Source organism: Bombyx mandarina, chromosome 18 (genome assembly GCF_030267445.1).
Source record: "Bombyx mandarina strain Sakado chromosome 18, ASM3026744v2".
Lineage (NCBI taxonomy): Eukaryota > Metazoa > Arthropoda > Insecta > Lepidoptera > Bombycidae > Bombyx > Bombyx mandarina.
Window position 1 is genome coordinate 6380647 of NC_143224.1, and position 20663 is coordinate 6401309.

General features: G+C 31.7%; 1 protein-coding gene and 1 long non-coding RNA gene across 3 annotated transcripts; both read left to right on the plus strand.

Moving 5' to 3' along the window:
* Positions 1-5635: 5635 nt before the first annotated feature.
* Positions 5636-8067, plus strand: LOC149500977 (uncharacterized). The gene is made up of 3 exons (XR_016324569.1): positions 5636-5892; positions 6349-6469; positions 6561-8067. It is a non-coding gene; the product is annotated as an uncharacterized LOC149500977 (long non-coding RNA).
* Positions 8068-8387: 320 nt separating this feature from the next.
* LOC149500978 (inositol-tetrakisphosphate 1-kinase) lies at positions 8388-19950 on the plus strand. Of its 2 annotated transcripts, XM_089734632.1 has the most exons (6): positions 8388-8811; positions 11601-11699; positions 12563-12660; positions 13746-14045; positions 14291-14541; positions 14896-19950. In XM_089734632.1, exons 1-6 carry the CDS (start codon positions 8692-8694, stop codon positions 14913-14915), a joined length of 888 nt encoding a protein of 295 aa, XP_089590758.1. In that variant the 5' UTR covers positions 8388-8691; the 3' UTR covers positions 14916-19950. The 2 variants fall into 2 exon arrangements, with proteins under 2 accessions (XP_089590758.1, XP_089590757.1); XM_089734631.1 differs by having other exon boundaries at positions 14291-19950.
* Positions 19951-20663: the final 713 nt, after the last annotated feature.

A 20663-nucleotide genomic window follows, 5' to 3' on the forward strand; every position in this document is an offset into this window, starting at 1 on the left:
AGTCAATGATTATCTAGAAGATTGCACAAAGTGGGAATGAGTTGCTCGCTCCAGGCATTTCAATATTGTAGTAATTGTTACGTTATAATACTCAGTGTAAAAAATTCATATTTAAAAAAAAACTAATATTAAAAAATAAATAAATAATAATTTTATATTTAAAAAAAAAAGACATGCCCGCTGAGTTTCTTGCCAATTCTTCTCAGGACGGAGGCTAGTTCTTGTGAATTGGCGGTAGTTCTTTTGACGTTCAACAAGTATGTACTTTCATTTATGTTGAATAAAAATTTTTTTGATTTGATTTGAGTTATAACAATATCTGGTTTATTCGAAGCGAAATTGGGAATCAGTCTTTAGTTGAAATAGATAAGCAATTTAATATAAGTAAGTCGATTTTGCAGAGACATGTAACAAGATCAATGAAATCTCAAGGTGGACAAAAATGTCTAAGTAATACATAATAAAATATTTAATATTTGTTCAGAGTGGGGGTATTCATCTGATTAATCCATGGAATAACCGACACACCTAATCTCTTAACCCAGATAGTAATATCAGCACTGTCGATTGCACCTATAATTGAGGTGATGTCTGCCATGTACTTTTGTCAGTTTTTCAATTTTTTTTATTGATGATCACTTTGTTGGTGCAACTAAATAAATAAATAAATTAAAACTATATATAAAATTAAAAGTAGTGCCAACCCTAGCAAATTTCTCATTTCGTCCCAATTAACCACAATTTTCGGGTAAATAGGGATTACACCTATTTTTGCATTTTTTGCTTAAACTGGAATGCTAGTTGCATAATTTTAAATTAGACAACAAAGATGCCCCCAAGACTCAATCATTTTGATCCTGATATAGCATTATATACATCAACAACTACCTTAAAATTGCTCATAAAGTTGGAATTTGTCCCTAATCGCCCCATTTTACGGTACATAAATGTAGATCCGAAAAATACCTATTTCATATATTTTAATGTACCTATTTTCGTCGTTTAGAAAAGAGGATGACTAAATTTTAAATTTTTCGTGTATAAAATGTACCGTAAAATGGGGCGATTAGGGACAAATTCCAACTTTATGACCAATTTTAAGGTAGTTGTTGATGTATATAATGCTATATCAGGATCAAAATGATTGAGTCTTGGGGGCATCTTCGTTGTCCAATTTAAAACTATCCAACTAGCATTTAGCATTCCAGTTTAAGCAAAAAAAGCAAAAATAGGTGTAATCCCTATTTACCCGGAAATTGCGGTTAATTGGGACGAAATGAGAAATTTGCTAGGGTTGACACTACTTGGTTTTAATTAATTTATTTATTTAGTTGCACCAACAAAGTGATCATCAATAAAAAACATTGAAAAACTGACAAAAGTACATGGCAGATGTCATCTCAATTATAGGTGCAATCGACAGTGCATTAACAACAAATATATATATATATATAACTAAAACTTTATTACATTTATTTACTTATGATTAATTTATATTTACTTGGGAAATGACCCGTGACAGATTTGTCCTGTAAGTTGTGAGACAATTAAAAAAAACATCTATTTCATCACTTAAAATTAGTTCAGCGCAATCGAACAACTCTGAATGAACATTGACGGAGACCACGCTACCGTAGATATTATTGTAGTCCCAAAGGATTCTGTTTAAGGGAGAGTAAGCACCTAAATTCTAACGAGTGGGCTTTCTTATAAACGGTTTATATTTAATTTTCTTTGTTCTTGGTAAGTACTTAGGGGCTGATATTTTTATCTGGGTTAAGAGATTAGATGTGTCGGTTATTCCATGGATTAATCAGATGAATACCCCCACTCTGAACAAATATTAAATATTTTATTATGTATTACTTAGACATTTTTATCCACCTTGAGGTTTCATTGTTCTTGTTATATGTCTGTGCAAAATCGACTTACTTATATTAAATTGCTTAGCTATTTCAACTAAAGACTTATTTCCAATTTCATAGGCTTCTATTGCTGTTTTTAATATTAAGGGATCATATCACTTATAAGGTTTTGCACTCTTTGATACGTACACGCGAGGCATATCTAAAAATAGAAAACCATACTTAACTGATAATTTAAATATTTACCAAACAATAAAATAACACATTGATAATTTTGAATAAAAGTTCTATACAAAAACATCATGAATAAACCAGATTTTTACCAACAAATTTAAAAAATATTGTTATAACTAGCAACCCGCCCTCGCTTCGCTTCGGAAACATTAAAACACACATGAAACCAAAAAAAAAAATAAAAAAAAAATAAAAAAAGTAGCCTATGTTCATCAGGGACAATGTCGGCTTCTAATGGAAAAAGAATTTTTCAAATCGGTCCAGTAGTTTCGGAGCCTATTCGAAACAAACAAACAAACAAATCTTTCCTCTTTATAATTATATAATAATAATAATAATATTAGTATAGACTACATAGACAACCCTACAAACCTGTACCTATTTATACTTAGGTCGTTTCAATTTCACGTATTCTCATCCCAATTGACCCCTTTTTCGGGATTATTTGTACCTAAGACGTCCCCAATATCCCCAAAAACAACAGATTTTTACATGTATTCTTATTTTATCAAATACATTAAAACCAATAACAACTGAGACTTACCTTTAATATATATGATGGTTCAAACACTTAATAGCGTTTATAAATCATAGTCGTCTTCTATTATTATCAAATAAATAAAAGAGAGCAAAGTTTCTAGCACTAAAATAATTACCCTCACAGGAAGTTAATTTGAAACGCGATTTTTTATAAGTTAGCAGCTATTATAATGCATATTCAGAGTTGTTTTGTAAACTTTCAACATTCTACTATTAAACTACAAAGAAATGGAAGATTTTGCAACGAATATAAAACTAATATTGGGCGTTGAAAGATTTTCCCGGTTTTTTCCCGATTCGCCTCTCAATCCCTAATCGCCCCATTTTACCGGTACCACAGACTTCAGACAGGCTATTTTATTTTACAATAAAAAAAAAATTAATTGATTTCTACCCCACGTAGGTATTCCAATTAGTGCAGTGTTTAGCAATTTAAACTACATTTTCGTTTTGGAAAAAAATCAATTGCTGGTATCAGTAAAAGTGATATCCTAATTCCGTAGAAAAAACTACTACGGTAGAAAACGCGCATAATTTTACTCCTCGCCTTTCCTCTAAAAAGAAGGAGTGCAAATAGAAATATGTTAAATTTAAATTGAAAAAAATCAATTTCGTATTAAAAGACTAGAATCCAGGCCATAAATTACCAATAAAATAAAACTATTGACATCTTGAGCGTGTTGTAGTGCAAAATCGATCTAAATCATATTCCACTATGTATGATTTCGATTTTCGATTAAAAATCGATTGTGTTGTAGATTATCAAAGTACCAATCAAAGTTAGAGCAAGAAGAATCCTTAGCAAAATAGTGTAGCAACCAAAAAAATACCATTATTTCAAATATCGGTTAGTATATTTCAGATTGATTAACAGTTGAAAATAGAGTAATTTTCAAAACTGTTTTGGAAATTGGATGTTATGCCGGCCACTGACATGCGCGCAAATGTTCGTACATTGTACGAATGTTTGCGCGCATGTGAAGGGCCGTCAAACATTCATTCGCAAACCTAGCGGCTATGCAAATGGGTTCGCATACTCAATTTGCGAACCCGTTTGCGCTTCCTCCTACACTTGTTTACGAATGTCTCACGAATTTCTCCTCCCTTTTAATTCGTCAATAGAACATTGAAGAGAAAAAGAGTTTTGAATTCTTTCCCAGACATCATTAACAGCCATGCTGTTTTTATGGGATTTCTTTTGATGAAGATACGCTACACAGTAGACGTCACGAACTATGAAAATGGTGATACGTCCGTTACCTTCGCAATCGTCGGCGCAACTGGGCAAGCAAATGTGTGGGAGACTACGCGAAGGTTCGAGGTTCGCGCGCTTTGATGTCTGTTAAAAAACCGACACAGCTTGGAAAACCACGAATGCAGGGAAAACTTTGCATAATCATTCGCAAATGTCGTCCTACACTTGCGGGTTTGCGTATTCGTGCGCATGTGAGTGACCGGTGTTAAACATTGACATTAATACCTAGTCGACAAATGAAGTATCGATTCTAGCCCTACTGTTTTCATTTAGTTGAGTACAGGGGGGTGCAACTCCCATACAAAGGAAAATAACATACAACTAGCGTCATCTTACTCCTGTGGCGACGTCATTTTTGTAACTTTTAGGCATTAATGATCTAATAAACTCACTAGATGGCAGATATAAGTTCTGACTCAATAAAAAATGTAGCGTACTTTGAAGCAGTGCTTCCACTTTTAGGGAATTCTCCCTTTTTTAGGGAAAAATAGCTGATATTTTGGATGATAAAGACAATTTAAAAAATACCAGGATTTAGGATATTTCGGGGTAAAAAGCAAAGCCTATACTAGTAACTGTTGTGAATTTTAAAATAAACGATAGTTAAAGTAAAACAATGAACATTTTATTTTATGGAGAGAGAATGACATTAAGTCGAGTTGACAAGTAAAAGAATAAAACAGAGTTGTGTATAAAAACTATAAAGGTTTGATTCAACAGTAACCCTCTAGTAAAGTAAATCATAGATTAAGCCACTGCTTTTTCTTAGGGATTCCCCAGAATCCCAATAAGTATAATCCGCCAAATTTTTATTTACCTATTTTCGTTGATGTCACCAGAACTTACTTGTATTGTAATATACAGGTACTTCATGTACCATGAAAGATTATCATGGTAATTTCATTTACGAAAACCTTGTAATTGTCATTTCACTTTTGCTAGCAGTTCCTTCTTCAAAGACTGAGGTGGAAAGATTATTCAGTGTTCTCAAATTTAAAAACTGACAAAAGAAACAGGCTTTCTAATGAAACCCTGAACGGCTTGCTTCATAGAAAGTTCCCAACTTTGCCAGCAAACAATTGCTCAATTTTAGAACCGAACAGTGTTAGGTTGTGCAGCAAAAGAATATAAAAGCAATGCGTCGACTTCCTTGAAAATTCTAATCCTATAGATCTATGATCTTCTGGGGGCGTTTATATTATATATACCTACATTAAATAATATGCTGTGGTTTATTTTCTGTATTTTATTTACGCTTTCTATATGAGTCGTCTATTATCAAAGGTGGCAATCTGTGCATTTGGACAAAAAAAATTTATTGATATGTCAATACAGATTTATTTGAATATAATCGTCTCCTTCAAAGAATACGGTTCAAAACCTGCATTAAATAAAGGTTAATAGTTAACCTGTTATTTATCTAAGATGTCGTTCCGAAGAGTTTTGTGACTGCCAATGGAATATAAAGTCAATAATTCGTTTTTCTGATTTACCAATCATTGTCCAAAAGTCAGATTGCCGGCTTTGATAATAGTCGACTCATATAAAGGATTTATGAAAGTTGTCTAGGAAATTTTAGGGTAAATTCAAAAGAAACTAGGGTAAAATGTGTTAAAAAAAACGTAAGTGGAAACACTGCTTTGAAGTTTTCAAAATTCCAGGGCCGTAAAACAATCTCAAAAAAAAAAAAAAAAGTTTTCAAAATGTCGTAACGATTTAATTTTTTAAATCGTTTTTTTTTGGTCTTGGTGTGAGTTATTTTACGTTGTAGTATTAATTTAGAGCAACTTTTAGCTTTATGAGAATATTAGACGATTAGACATTGAGAAACTCTGTTTTGAATTCTCTTTAGACATAACTTGGCTCCAATACTTTTTTCTTCGTTAGCGTTTCGTAAGCCTGTGTAACTATTTTCATTTCTTACAGAATGTTTATTATTAAAAATCAGCATGCCTCGAAGATCGAAAATGAAATGCTATTTCGGATGCCTTGATAACGGTGAGTTTACACTATTTTCCCGGTATATTATTTGCTAACATAATTATTATTCATAATATAATTAAATGAATTAGCACCAACTAATGGTCCTTCCTATTTCTGCTGCCTAGCTATCATATATGTTAAGTTTTGATCAAAACAGTCGGTATTAAGTCTCGTACTATCACACACACACCTCAGATAATAAAATTGTCTCGAGTGGGTGGAAGTATTTATGTTTTGCAACTCAGCGTATTATATGCTTATTGTCAAGTGGGCCCGAACTAGTTTTTTGGAATGATCAATCAGTCATGCTTTCCTGTTTAAATAAAATACAGCACAATTGATCTCACATCCAAAGTTAGATGATGGCATTCACGTTTTGTTTCCTGGTGTTTGATAACTAAGTTACACCAAGTGGCCTGTGACCACGTTCATCCTTCTACCCAATATAAAATAATGTTTTTATTTTTGTAGACAAAGGTTTGATAATGACAAAATTTTATGGAAAAATTATAAGGAGCACTAAAATGTCTGAAACATGAAAATATTGATGCACTATATTTGAACCAGAACGTGTTATGTAATATATTAATTTGTAAGTAAGATTACATTAACACTAAATTTTTCATGGTCGTATTTTTTCAATATTTGTTACATACTTAAGATACTTTGTTTCTCCGTTTCAGAAGAGAAACTGATTCAGCAAGGAACGTGAACTCTCAAGGGATCTTAATTTTTTTTAAATATGTTTATAATTGATAAATTAATAATTGAAATAGTTCATAAGAACTAAATTGATGCCAATTTTGTTTTAAAATAGGTTGTTTAGTTCTTATAGTTATAGTATTACGTTTGAATAGTTGTAATTAGTAAGTTAGTAATATATGAAAATACTGATATAAATTTTTGTAAATAACCTTTTGTAAATTCTACGAGAAGATGATTTTAATTAATGATCAAAAGTCAACGGTCTTTAAAAGCATTATTTGCAATTATTTAGATTTACTGTGGAATATATTTGCTAAGTTGTGTTTTCTGTATGAGCAGATATAAATGAAAATGCCCAAACATGATTATGTTTCTTACATTTTCATTATGTGAAATCAATATGCTTGTGACTGAGTATATTAATAATTTATTAAAACTTAAGTGATAGACAGCAACCCCTATGGCACTGCTGAAGTTTATAAGCACTGGTGACCACTTATCACGGGCCGGGTTGCGTGCTCGTCTGCTGTTGAGTGCAATAAAAATTTTCGAAACCCTTTCTATTATTTAGATGTAATATTAGTGTACATTTAATTTGGATTAAAAGATAAATTTACATTTTATGTTTGCATGTGTATGTTTATAATTCATTTGCATGTAACGAACACCAGTTTCTTTTTTAACAAAATGTAAACTAATGGTTTGTAATGAATGTAATTAACTTTAAGATAATTTTCTTTCAATCTGCTGTTTGTTTCATCTAGTATTACCAAAGCTAAAGCATCAGAAACGTCAGAATAGAAATAATTTAGATAGGGAATAAAAGTATAACTAATGTAATCATGTCTAAGATTACTATAAGCGTCATTAAGTACAAACTATCAATATTTAAGAGTACTTTAAATCATCATTACATTTTTTAAACATTTTTTGTTTTTCAAATCATGTAATAAAACGTTTGTGCAGAACAAAATGTCACATGTTATGAACATGATTGTGGGTTAATCGTTTCTTAAATTTCTAAATGTTTATAAGAATGCTAAGAATAATTTAGTATTCACTTTAGTGTGTGTATTATCTCTACAATGCTAGTATAAATGACAATTATTGTATGACGAAGCATAGGTAGTGTTTATAGATGTAATATTTTCATACAAGGTCATGATCTGTCACGATCAACTTTAAGCAAGAACTGCTATAGTTAAGAAACAAATTTATTAAATTTAATTCAAATTGTCTACTATGTTTGTAATGGAAAGCTGACATGTTTATATTTCGCACAAATGACTTAAGTGACATTGAATGATTTGATTATCTAGACTTAATTAACTTTTAGATAACTTTCGATTTAATGTTATTAAGTACTCTAGTAGGATTAATCTAGAGGAGTTATTGTTATTCGAAATTTTATACAATTGTACGTTCATACTATCTTTTAACAGTAAATTGTTTGTAATATAGGGAAATTAAATAGCTTACAGAGAATTACAGCTTTTTATTTAAAAAAACTGTTTTCTCTCTGTATGAAAAGGTCTTATCGATTAGAATGCTGAACACAATCAAACGTTCTTTAATATTTCATAAGTACTACCGGGAATTTCAGCGATTCTAAACGATAAGATTTTTTCATAAAGAGAGTTAATTATAAAAAATATTAAAATTACTAAAAAAGCCACCTGGTGGGGGGTAGGGAGATTAATAATCGACAGCAGCGACGCCTGCTGTCCTGGGCTCTAACTAAAGCAAAAATAAAAAATGAGAGTTGCGCATCTATCTCAAATATATTAAGTGTATAATCTATGGTTGAGTACGAAATCCGAATACCTACTTATAAGATTATTGCGATTTACAAATTTTTAGTTAATTAAGTGAACTTACTTGACAACGTTGTCGTGTAGTCGTTTTTAATCTCTCTTTCATTGTTATTCGTTATAAAACCTATTTAATAAATTTCTGTAATACCTAATATGTAGTTCGAAATCTATCGGACTGTGAGTAAACACATCGTTTAATTAATAAAAAATATTTGGCTTATTATGTACACACGTCCATTGAATAAAAATATTTCGCAAAACAACTATTTGGCCACTTATAAATTCAATCAAAAATATGGAAAGTAACTCGTTTAATGAAACGATCGGTATATGGATATCCGACAAAAAGAGCCAAAAACTTAATTGGAAAGAATTAATTAATACATGCGCTGCGTTTAACTATAATGTTGTCAAGGTAAGTTTATTTTAAAAGTTTTTTGTAGGTATATTTTTTTTACTTTATTAGTTATCCTACAAAAAAATGTTACAAAAACGCACTATTGAAATAGTATAGTATAGTACAAAACATACTAATGATATATTTTAATTTATTTAAATGAAGTAATCATGGAAGTGTCATCAGTAGCTTAATATAAAAAAAAATATAGTAACAAATAATACAGAAGTGAGAGTGAGGTGGCCAACAGTTTGCATTAACTGAAACCCAGCATAATTAAAATAATAACTGTACACCTTAAACTACTGTCCAAAAGTTTGGAAACACCTTATTTTCTATACTATATTTAAAAAAAAACTGTAATAATCTCTAAATAAACAAATTATTATTGAAGCTAAAGCAAAACTTCTTATCTCTTAATAGATGTCCCTTATTTTGTAAAAAGACCGAAACATGTGTTATATGATTACAAAAGATTTGACACTACGAATTGCTGATTTCTTTCAATTGTCCAATCTTTTAAATACGCCTTTAAAATTACAAAATATATTACTTTAGAGTTCAGTGTATTTCGTGACGTTGTAATGTGATAGTTACAACAGTTGATACATAAAATGGCAAAAAGGAAACAGATTTCTCTTGAACAGCGGTTTGCTGTTCTTGCTATCTGTACTTTGAACAAGGAAGTATATTCTATATGCCCAATTGTAGAAACGGTTGACGTTTCATTTACATTATAATCTTATATGAAAATGAAGTACTGGAGTAAATTAAGACCGAAAGAGATCTGTACGTCCCAAATCTACCACTACGCAGCAAGATGGTTCATTAAAATGTTATCGAAACGAAATCAACAATTGACTGAACCCCATATTACCGCTACTTTAAATGAAGCATGAGGAAAGCCAGTTTCATTTACAACTGTAAAGAGACGTTTACTATCTGCTGACCTTAAAGGATGCGTAGCAGCCAAAAACCCTAGACTAGTATCCATGAGAAAAATAGATAGGAATGAGCTAAAACGCATAAAAATTGGATGGAAAAGACTGAAAAAAAGGCCTTTGGACGGATGAGTTCAATTTCAGATTTTTGGATCAAACAGACAGACATGTTTTGTGCACTGGTCAAAAAAACAAACAGGCTTCAGAAGCGTATATTGTGCTCACTACTGAGCATGGTGGTAGTAGCGTAATGGTTTAGGATTGCTTTGGTAACAATAAGCCCAGCTTTTTGGTAAAAGTTAACGGCAAAGTAAATAAAGAAAGTTATCTGGAAATGCTTCAGTAAAATGTGATTCCTTCTGGAATTAATGTAATTGGCCAAAATGTTGTTTTCCAATAAGACAATGACCCCAAACATTCAGGAAAAAAATGAGTTGAAGTTACTGGACTCTGAATATTTTGGTAAATTAAATAATAGAATGAGATAAATTTGTGGTCAAATAATAAAAAATTAAGGGGGTAATTTTGATGAGGCAAAAATTTAATGATAAGTAATTTATGTTATTACAGATTTATGCACTAAATATATTTACTGCATAATAATCTAATGTTTCATTCAGATTTCAGTGTAATAAATGTGTTTTAATGAATTTTTTTTAAAATTAATAATTAGTGTTTCCAAACTTTTCAATGGTAGTGTATACGTAAACAGAATATATCTTAGGTATTTATGAGCTGAATAAGTATGACTGAAAATATTAAAATAACTTTTAAAATAATTTTAGATAAATAAATGTACCTAAATGCTAGGCCTAAATAATTAGGTTGAAATAAGGTACCGCAATCTATAAATATGGTAGTGAATTTACTGTCTATTTCACACAGTTAATCAGGCAGAACATTATTACCTTGTAATTACCAGCAGTACATTACCTTGAAGTTGCTTTTTGTAATATTACTTAATAGTCATTGCAATGACAAATACAAAGTCGCATTTTCTTCTATGAATGATATTGGATTTTTTGGTACCTTCATGGTATATGAAATAAATGCTGTAGTTTAACCCTTAATTCAAGATTATGAATGTTCAATTCAATACCAATATTTCAAAATCACAATTTCAATAACACGTTTACACTTTGTTACTGAACTTTTACTAAAATAACCATAGATCATATTATAGTAACAACCACATCTCAGGAATATATATATATATATATATATATATACATAGTCTGATAGCACACAGAACTGACTAAAATAATGGGAAATCTACAATATTTTTTGAGACTGTCCTGTATGTCCAGTAAAAACAAAATATAGAATACACCGTAAGATTCTATAGCCTATTATGATTTGAATCTAATCCTATTTCTGCCGTAATGGTTTTATACTGGTCTGATAATATCACAAAGTTGTAATTTGTGAACTGTGACATTATTTTACTAAAGAAGTTTGATACTAAATAGTATTAGGAACTACATACTGTATCAGACAATAAAGTCATATCTGTTTAAATATATTATGTACTATAATATGTCATCTTCGGTCACCGCCCTCGTAGAACCCGTCGCTTGTGACGAAGGGCTCGACGAGCGTATTAACCCATGGACACAGCCCACTGAGTTTCTCGCCGGATCTTCTGTGTGTCGCGTTTCCGATCCGGTGGTAGATTCTGCGAAGCACTGCTCTTGCTAGGGTCAGTGTTAGCATCACTGCGGTTTCTGCTCCACTGAGTAACGCCAAGTTGTTTTGGGATGGCCTCTCTTCTTTTTGCCAGACATAATTTATATTCATTATTTAACATAAAATGCAAGTGCTGCAGAAATTTACTACAGTTTTCAAAATAATATGTATTATTTTCAGTTGGATTTAGATCAATCTTTAGATGACCAAGCACGAATAGATGTGTTCCTTCACAAACTCACTGATATTATAGCAGCTGCTGATCAAGGGGATCCAAAAGTAAGCCATTTTATTTATTGAAAAATCTTGTTTCTTAAAGTAATATCTTCTTTCACCAACAAAAGGTTGTTGTTAATACACCTTTTATGTTTTAGTGTTGTATAGGTTGTTTGTATGTATGTGTAAATAAATGTATGATAAAGGTTTAGTTGTTTTTAGATAAATTTTTTTAACACAAATTAGTTCAGTACGGCTCTTCTGGCCTTAAAACACAACAGAAACTTTTCAACCGGAATGCATTACCAGCTCGCTGTAGAACTCAGAGGAATTTGAATAGCAGATGCACTTTAATGTCGTTGTTCGATACACTGTACTTTCTGTCTATTTTTTTGATTTCTTTTTGACTGCTGGGTGTTCTTGCTCATGGGCCACATCGTGTTAAATGGTTACGAATTCCAAACTAATCATAATGTAAATGCAGCCAACCTTCTTGAGATCTGACATTGATGTCGCCAGTTATGTAGTCGTGGGTGTAGTCGGCTGTCTTAATTTTCTAACTGGAATGCATGACTGCTTCTGGAAAAAAATAGGATTGTGATACTTGTGAGAGCGGGCTCACACGTCTCACAACCAGTGATTATGCAAAATTAGAAATTAATTGATTAATTAAGTTTTTTTCTTTCTATAATGATTGAAAAGTTTCACAATCTTATATTTGTTCGTATGGTTAGTAAAAAATAAGATTTTATAAAAATTAAGTTATAATGAAAAACAATTGTCATTAAGTATGTGTATATAAATTCAATGAACATTGTTTCAGATATTACAAAAATGTTTTGTACTAAACATACAAATATGTACTTATATGGGGGATATTTTTCCAGTGATATAAAAATAATATAAATGTTGTTTTGTTGTTCCAGGCATCGATAATAATCAACCGAGTGGAACAGTTTTTATCAAATCATCCAGAAATCGTTGTCATCGATCCCTTAGAAAGTGTCAGGATTTTACTGAATAGGTAAACTTAAAGAGATGGTTTAAGTTTTCTGCTTTCAGGATACACTAGATTATTTGTTGCCTTCAAATTAAGACTAGCTTATTGCCTATCTGATGGTACGTTACTCCTGTGGCCAATGTCAGGGTTAACTGCAACACTATGTCATCGTTCTTGTTTTAACAAAATGGCATTTACACGCGCACCATTCTCGCTGAAGTGCTAAGACAGAAAGACGCGCGAGCTCTTAGATACCGAATATTCTATACTAATATATAAATCTACAGTGGTTTTTACGGATGTTCCGTTATAACTACTGAACCATGCATCCGATTGACTTGAAACTTGGTTCCGATTGACTTGAAACTTGGTATCCATGTAGAAGATACATGTACCTAATGGATAGGCTAATATTTATACGAGTGTTGAACTCCCTAATAATAATGACAATAAATAATAATGTTAATTTTAAATGCGCAGCGAAGCGGCCGAGTACGACTAATCAAATATACAAGCATTTATTTCATACATTAAGATAATGACAGTAGATATATCTTGTTATCTTTTATACATTACATTCCATTGCCGACCATGACCGACGGTGACTACTTACTATAGTAGATTTTTTTTTCCGTGCAGTTTGGGTCATATAAAATCGGAGCGGTGAAGCGAGTATTTCGCTCTCTTTTCCACTCACGAGCCTTATGGACGGGCATAGTGATGCCCATTATTGTTTTCGATAAGCGTTATCGATAGTGTATTTAGTTTTGTCATTTTGTGGGTTAGTGATAAAAGTGAAAGAAAGAACACCCGGCGCAGGGTGTTCGTCTACGGACAAAGCCCATAATTTAATATACACTTTAAACGCTCTCAAATATACTTTTTTATTACTACACATAAACCACCCATGAATGAGTTATCTTCAACTGTATAAACAATAGTTTATCAAATATGTACATATGTACATATATATTTTATAAAAATATTACTCGTTTCTGCTTATAAAATATGTAAACAATGTATTTGTGGCGCCGATCGTTGTAACGAGGCCGAAAGAAGAAGAAGAATAAACAATATGTACATTTTAAAACTGTGTTTCATAATTTCAGAAATTGTTACTATTCGATACTCCAGGATGAAACGTCTTTCTCAAACCAAGGGATATTCACACCTAATTTTGCAGAGTTCACGTCTAATGTAATAGAAAGAAATATTGAAATAATGAAACAGAGAGGTGTCACATTTCCATTAGTTTGCAAACCTACATTAGCGCACGGTTCGAAGTCTGCACACGAAATGGTAATAATATTTAATGAAAAAGATCTTGGTGCTTGCAAACCGCCATGTGTTGTGCAAAGTTTTGTGAACCACAATGCTGTCCTCCATAAAGTATTTTTAGTAGGAGATCGGTAAGTATTTTAGAATTTTGCCTTGAAATTTTCGTTATAAATGAATGCACGTAAAAGGGAAAGAATAATTTATATTGATTATTCATTAGTACACTAACTTTCGAAACAAAGATTTATTTGTACAATTGGTTTCAGTTTGTATATTGTACTCTTTTAATTGTTTTTTGTTGACTTTTTGTTACAGTTTTTTTTTTACATTTATATCTATGTTAAAAATACTTAAAGCCACTTTTATTTGTTTCTAGATACCACATCTGTGAGCGGCCAAGCATTAAAAATTTTACATCATCCGAAAATTTGGATCCAATATATTACAGTACTGGGGAGGTATGCAAAGCGGATAGTCAGTCCACGCTCTCTATTCTAGACCCACACGACAACGCTGATATCACGTTGACAGTTAATGAGGAGAAGATAAAAAGCATTATTCGAGTACTGAGAAAAAAGATCGGCCTACTGTTAGCTGGGTTCGACGTTGTCATAGACAACGCGACGGGTAATCATGCAGTTATCGATATTAATGTATTCCCTAGTTACGATAATTTCCCTAATTTCTTTGAACATTTATTAGACTCGATTAATAACATTCGAAAGGCTAATGGACATATAAATGGTGATTGTAATGGTATAAGTGACTTAACAAATCGACTAAATGGTTTGTACAATGTCGGAAGGGATCCTGTTAAATATGGAGTCAAAGGAATGAATGTTGATTAAATGAATAGTAAAAGAAATTTAAAAAAGTGCTTGAATATTGATTTTGAATATTCTTGCTCAGCATAGACAGACATTGGCCACTTGTATAAATGTCTTGATAATAGTTCGACTGATATTCTCACCGTTTTATCAGGTCATCAACTGGATATTTAAAGCTGGTAGGCGTACGAAGTGCTATCCCCATAACATAACCACGTATATTGTCTACAGATTTTAAAATATTGTAACAACAGTTTAAGAAAATCTTGGTTTAATTTCTACTAGTGCAAAAAAGCTTGTAATAAGACAATTTTTAGTATTTTACAAACAAGGGAATGCAAATTGTCTTATTGTAAAAATTGTGTATTTTTAGTGTGCAAAAATTATTCACTCATCTGTGTGCTTAGTGCGAGTTTCTTAACGTTCTCGATAGCGTAAAAGTTAGCCCAATTTTGTATGCAGTTGGAACAGCGCCCCTAGCGGCAAAAGTAGGCCAACGATGCCATTCCATACAAATATGAGCTAACTTTTACGCTATCGAGAACGTTATAAAACTCGCACTAAGCACACTGATCACATTGTTAAAAGTAAACGTAATTATTTAAATGTAAGGGATAGTATTTCGTTCGACGCCTTTCAGACAACAATTATAAGGAATAATTTGGTAAAGATGTTGAGTATGGACCAATTAGCATATTTCCAATGTACCTCCACTATTGATATTATTTATTTGTATGTATTTAAATATATATCTTTTTTGTTTTTTTGTTTTTGTGGTACAGGACTTTCAAGTCTTGCGTTTCATATGAATCAAATAGTTTCATCGATATTCTTTTTTAAACAAAGTCATTTAAAATGAATTATCACTAGATAATTACGTCTGACCCAATAAAATCGCGATCGAGAAATTATGTGAAAGGTATATGTATACTCCAGAATTCACACAATTAAATAAAAAATGGAAGTCGTTTGAGGTCATTGCCCTCGTAAGACCCGCCATCAGTGCTTAGTGCGAGTTTTTTAACGTTCTCGATAGCGTAAAAGTTAAGTCAAATTTGTATGAACTTGGAACGTTTACCTATGTTTGCCGCTAGGGGCACTGTTCCAGCTGCATACAAATTTCAGGTAACTTTTACGCTATCGAGAACGTTAAAAAACTCGCACTACACTGCTAACTACCTTAAGCTTAGCCTTTGCGGGTTCACGAAACAAGTTAAAAAGAAAAATGAATATTGTTTTATAAAACGTGAATATGAATATTGTTTATTGTTCTCTTATTTGAATATTTAAAAATCATTTCGAGGAATGGACTAACTGAACACACAAAATCCATTATTAATGAAAAATATCAAATACCAAAATTATAAATTAAAACGGTTTGGCTATATTTTTATATAATCTGCGTACGACTTACATGCCGGTTTTTATGATTTTACTGATAACCTCAAAACACTTATAATTTCAACTTAAAGCATGAACGAATTAACAATTTTAAGACTTAAAGTCTTATCTATCAACCCGGACGTGCTATCAAAGATACTTACAAATTTTAAATTGTTTATTTTGTGTACAGATGACATTTTAAGAAAGATGAAAGGATTAGTACCATCAAGCAGGTTTTAAATTTTTAGGGCAATGGCTCCACATTTTGTATTCCATTGATAGCGTAATCACATTGAAAAGTGACGCCATTTTCACATAATTATTTAAAAAATGTCTGGAGTGAATATTTTAAGGATTATTTGAATGAGTTTCTGAAATAATTAAAAATAATAATAAGAGATAAAATGAGATGAAACAAAGGCTCAGTAAAATTATGGTTATAAACATTTTGGAAGAACCTCAGAAGCCACGTCCGGGGTTTTGTTTTATTTTCACAAGTTTGTGCACCCTTATAGATGCTCAACAGTTAATAAAATAATGTTGTATTTTTTTTATTGCTTAGATGGGTGGACGAGCTCACGGCCCACCTGATGTTAAGTGGTTACCGGAGCCCATAGACATCTACAACGTAAATGCCGCCACCCACCTGAGATATGAGTACTAAGGTCTCAGTATAGTTCAAGTTACAGATTCAGAACGATATAATATGTTTTTGATCATTTTTTTTATCGGACTCAAGAAATCGGACACCCAAAACAAATAACACACCAATAAAATTTCAGTTATTCATATAACATTGAGAGCAATACCGGGTATATAGATGAAGAAAAAAGAAGTTCAATAAGAAATTACAAATTTACATCAGACTTGACTGATATTAACATTATATGTGGTATAGTTTATTTTACTACAGGGAATAATGTCGCTCATATACTTTAATATCGGCAGAAGTCAATAGCCACTGTAGCCTTTTATAGTTACATCAGAAGTGTAATAAAAATATATGTTTTGGCTACAGGTCTTAAACTCTGCCATGAATTTTCAATCGATTTCGATACGCCTTCACTAAAACTGCAATATTGATAGAACATAATATTGTCTCATTTATTTAATGATTTTAAACAAGTTTAAAAAGGTGAATATCGATATTGTAGAGCACACTGCATTTATTCGATTATTAGAAATATATGACGTGAAATCATGTTGTGGGTAGTTGAAAATTTGTGTTCGTTCTTTTTTGAAATAATGTTTGCATTGAAGTTTTTCCCCACTGACCGATAGATGTCACTATAAAGAAGGGCAAATGAGCTCATTGTTTACTGATTACAGTTAACACTGCCGCCTGATTTGAGACATCAAAATGAAGTTTCTATATTTATCAGAATATCGATGCTGATAGTGCTCTCGAAACTTCTATAAATATGAAAGTAGAATGATCGTACCAAACCGTCCGGACTGAAATTCCCAAGTAATTTAGTCGTCTCAGTATCGATTTTAGGAAAACCATAAAAGTTGAAGCATAGATGTATTTCAATTTGATTCATTAATTATTATTGACTTTGAATTAGATTTGTATCGGCAGCTATCTAACTATAATTAGAGCTTTAAAATGCTCTTCTGAAATTGATCATTCATTGATTCAACATGCTTTTTGTGGTGATGCGAATAACGATATGATAAAATTAGAAAAGAAAATAATGTATCTTAAATAACAAATATTTATTAATAAATATCGCCCAGGAACAACTGATGTTTAAAATATCATGATAATATTTGAAATTATAGGCACAACCGATGTTTAAAATATCATGATAATATTTGAAATTATAGGAACAACCTAAGTTCAAAATATCATGATAATATTCGATATTATTAGCCATTATAAATGGATGCTAGAACGTACTTTAAATCTTATATATTTCTTGTAACAATTCCAATATATTGCTAATTACCTGAAAACATCAATATACTTCGATTAGAATCGTCCATGTTTGCAGACTTACCTCTTGTAATATAAGTTATTTTTAGATATGTTTTGTAAAATGATTTTCTTCTTTTTATTTTTATACATCACAATATTTCCAGCTTATTTGGATCATATACGCAGTGTTATGAGTTTAATAAACATGTAAAAATAATATTAGTAATTTTAATATTCTTGTGGTTCATTGTGAAATGCTGTATGTAATGTCGGTGTGGTGCGAGTACTACTGAACTTTATTTTTGTCAAGAATTCATTAATAAAGAAAGCCATTTAGATTATGTTATTGATTCTACAGTAGGTATTGGCACGCATGCCTCTCGTTTCAGAAATTATTAATAAACTATTATTAAACTAATTAACTTAGGTACTTACGTATTAACGCCACCGCAGCAAAAATTCATTCTTGTAGTGCTAAAAATTGGGCCAAAAAGAAGCAAATAGCAAGACAATAAGGACACTAAAGATCTCTTCTTGCGTGTACAAACAACAAGGCGACTATAGATAAAAAACAAGATGGCTTTTTATTAGTTCATTATTTGAAATTTTGCTGCGGTGGCGTTAATAGGTAAGTACCTTAACTTAAAACAACAGGCCCGTTAACGTTGTTTTGGTACTTACAATGTTATTGGTGACGGTTGTTAGAATAGATTTACAATGGTTGTTATATTCTGGTCTCAGTCTTCAGTTTATGCCGTGATATGTTGATGTAACTCAGATTGGGCATAGTATGACTAAAGCCTCAATCTGTGTAATATTGTATGCAGTACAAACATATATAAATTAACATTGTCTTCTAAAAGTATTTTTAGAATATGTATTAAAATGATAAATACTTTCTAAGACTGATATCTATTATTAAGTACTTATATTACTCGTAAAAGAATAACTGAGGAATTGAATATGAAACTAAAATGTATTTATTTCCTATCGACTTTTGAATAGGAAATTCCGAATGTACCTAATTGAGTTAATTTATTAAACAATCTCGGGTATATTTGTATATTTTTTAGTATTATTGATTGTGCTTTTCAATTTTAGATTGTTCCATTGAGAACCTTCAGGTTATTGTAGAAGCTAGTAGGCATAGCAGAAATAATGTTTAATGAAGTTTTTGTATTTATAATTAAGTGAATTAAATGCCAACTTAAAACAGGTGTCTGGAACTGCAATAAAACTTTTATTAATGAAATATAGATCCTAAATAATATTGCTGTCGTTTGAATTTAACTTACTGTGCTAGCAAAAGTTTGAAGCTCGCACGAGTACTATGTACTATCCGGTTTTTTTTCGTTGTCATTATATTGCCTAATTAATTAGGAGGCCTCATGTCTAGTTGGGTTGTGGCGTACGCGTTGTGATGTCCGTGGGCTTCGATGATCACCAGGTCGGTTCGTAATCGCGTCTATAAAACAATAAATTGAGCACGCCGCTCGATTTTTTTTGTGTTATTTGTGTAAAATCTATTATAAATAAATAAAAAAGTAAGTAATGTCGTTCAAAGTTCAGCAGTACGTGTTAAGATACTCAATACTTTAAGTTTTGGTATTAATATTAGATTCTAAACTATGAAATTGTGATAGTAAACGTGATTATGTCGTAACTTATTCCTGACAGTTTTAACAACAATTGCATACTTCAGTGGAACTTACCATTCACCACTTAAGAACATCAAAGGTGTATCCTTTAGGTACAGACAGACGTTAGGCAAAGACACCTATTTCAAGTGCTTTTATTTATCTTTACTCCAATGGATTTAATGATTTATTTAGTATAATGCTTCGCTGCTATTGTGTAATATATATAACCAGCCAATAAAATCCCAATAAAACTATTTTGAATCAGCATGACATACATTTTATTATGGAAGTTCTTTTATTGTAAACCCACGTACACAATAACGGTTCAAAACTCCGACATAAAGGCGGTAATTGTTAATTCGACACAGTTGTATGCATAAATCACATCTAGTTGCAGAGCGAGAGGTAAATGTGTACAATTTATTATACATTATGGTGTACGGTACACAGTGTGATACATCGGTCTGTTCGAGAGCATCGTCGGTGCGGAAGCCGCGTGCCGCCTCCGCGCTTTCATAAAACGCGGGAAGTCGTGTCATACACAGACTGCACTATTACGAATGGCCTCAGCTGTGTTATTTTATGGTTTCAAATGATGGAATACGGATTAAATGTTATTTTAACAAGCATTCGTTTACATTCGATTCTAAAATCAGATATCTACGATTGTTATCCGTTATATTGTTCCGTAATTTAATTAAAATAATATATGCAAATAGTTTTTTTTTATTGTGATTGTAGTCAGACGACTATACGGCCTGCCTTATAGTAAGTAGTGACTGACTCGTCGATATCTGCAACACTAGAGACACGATCGAGCCACTGCTTACTGCTGAGGACTACACGTTTGACGAAGGATATCACTGTCATAGCGCTCGGGAAATATTTGGATTGGGGGTTCGAAAACCGAATGTTATGTGACATTTTCTGTCTCGAATCGTCGCATCGCCATCTTGTTGCTAATTGGTCCTCATTAGG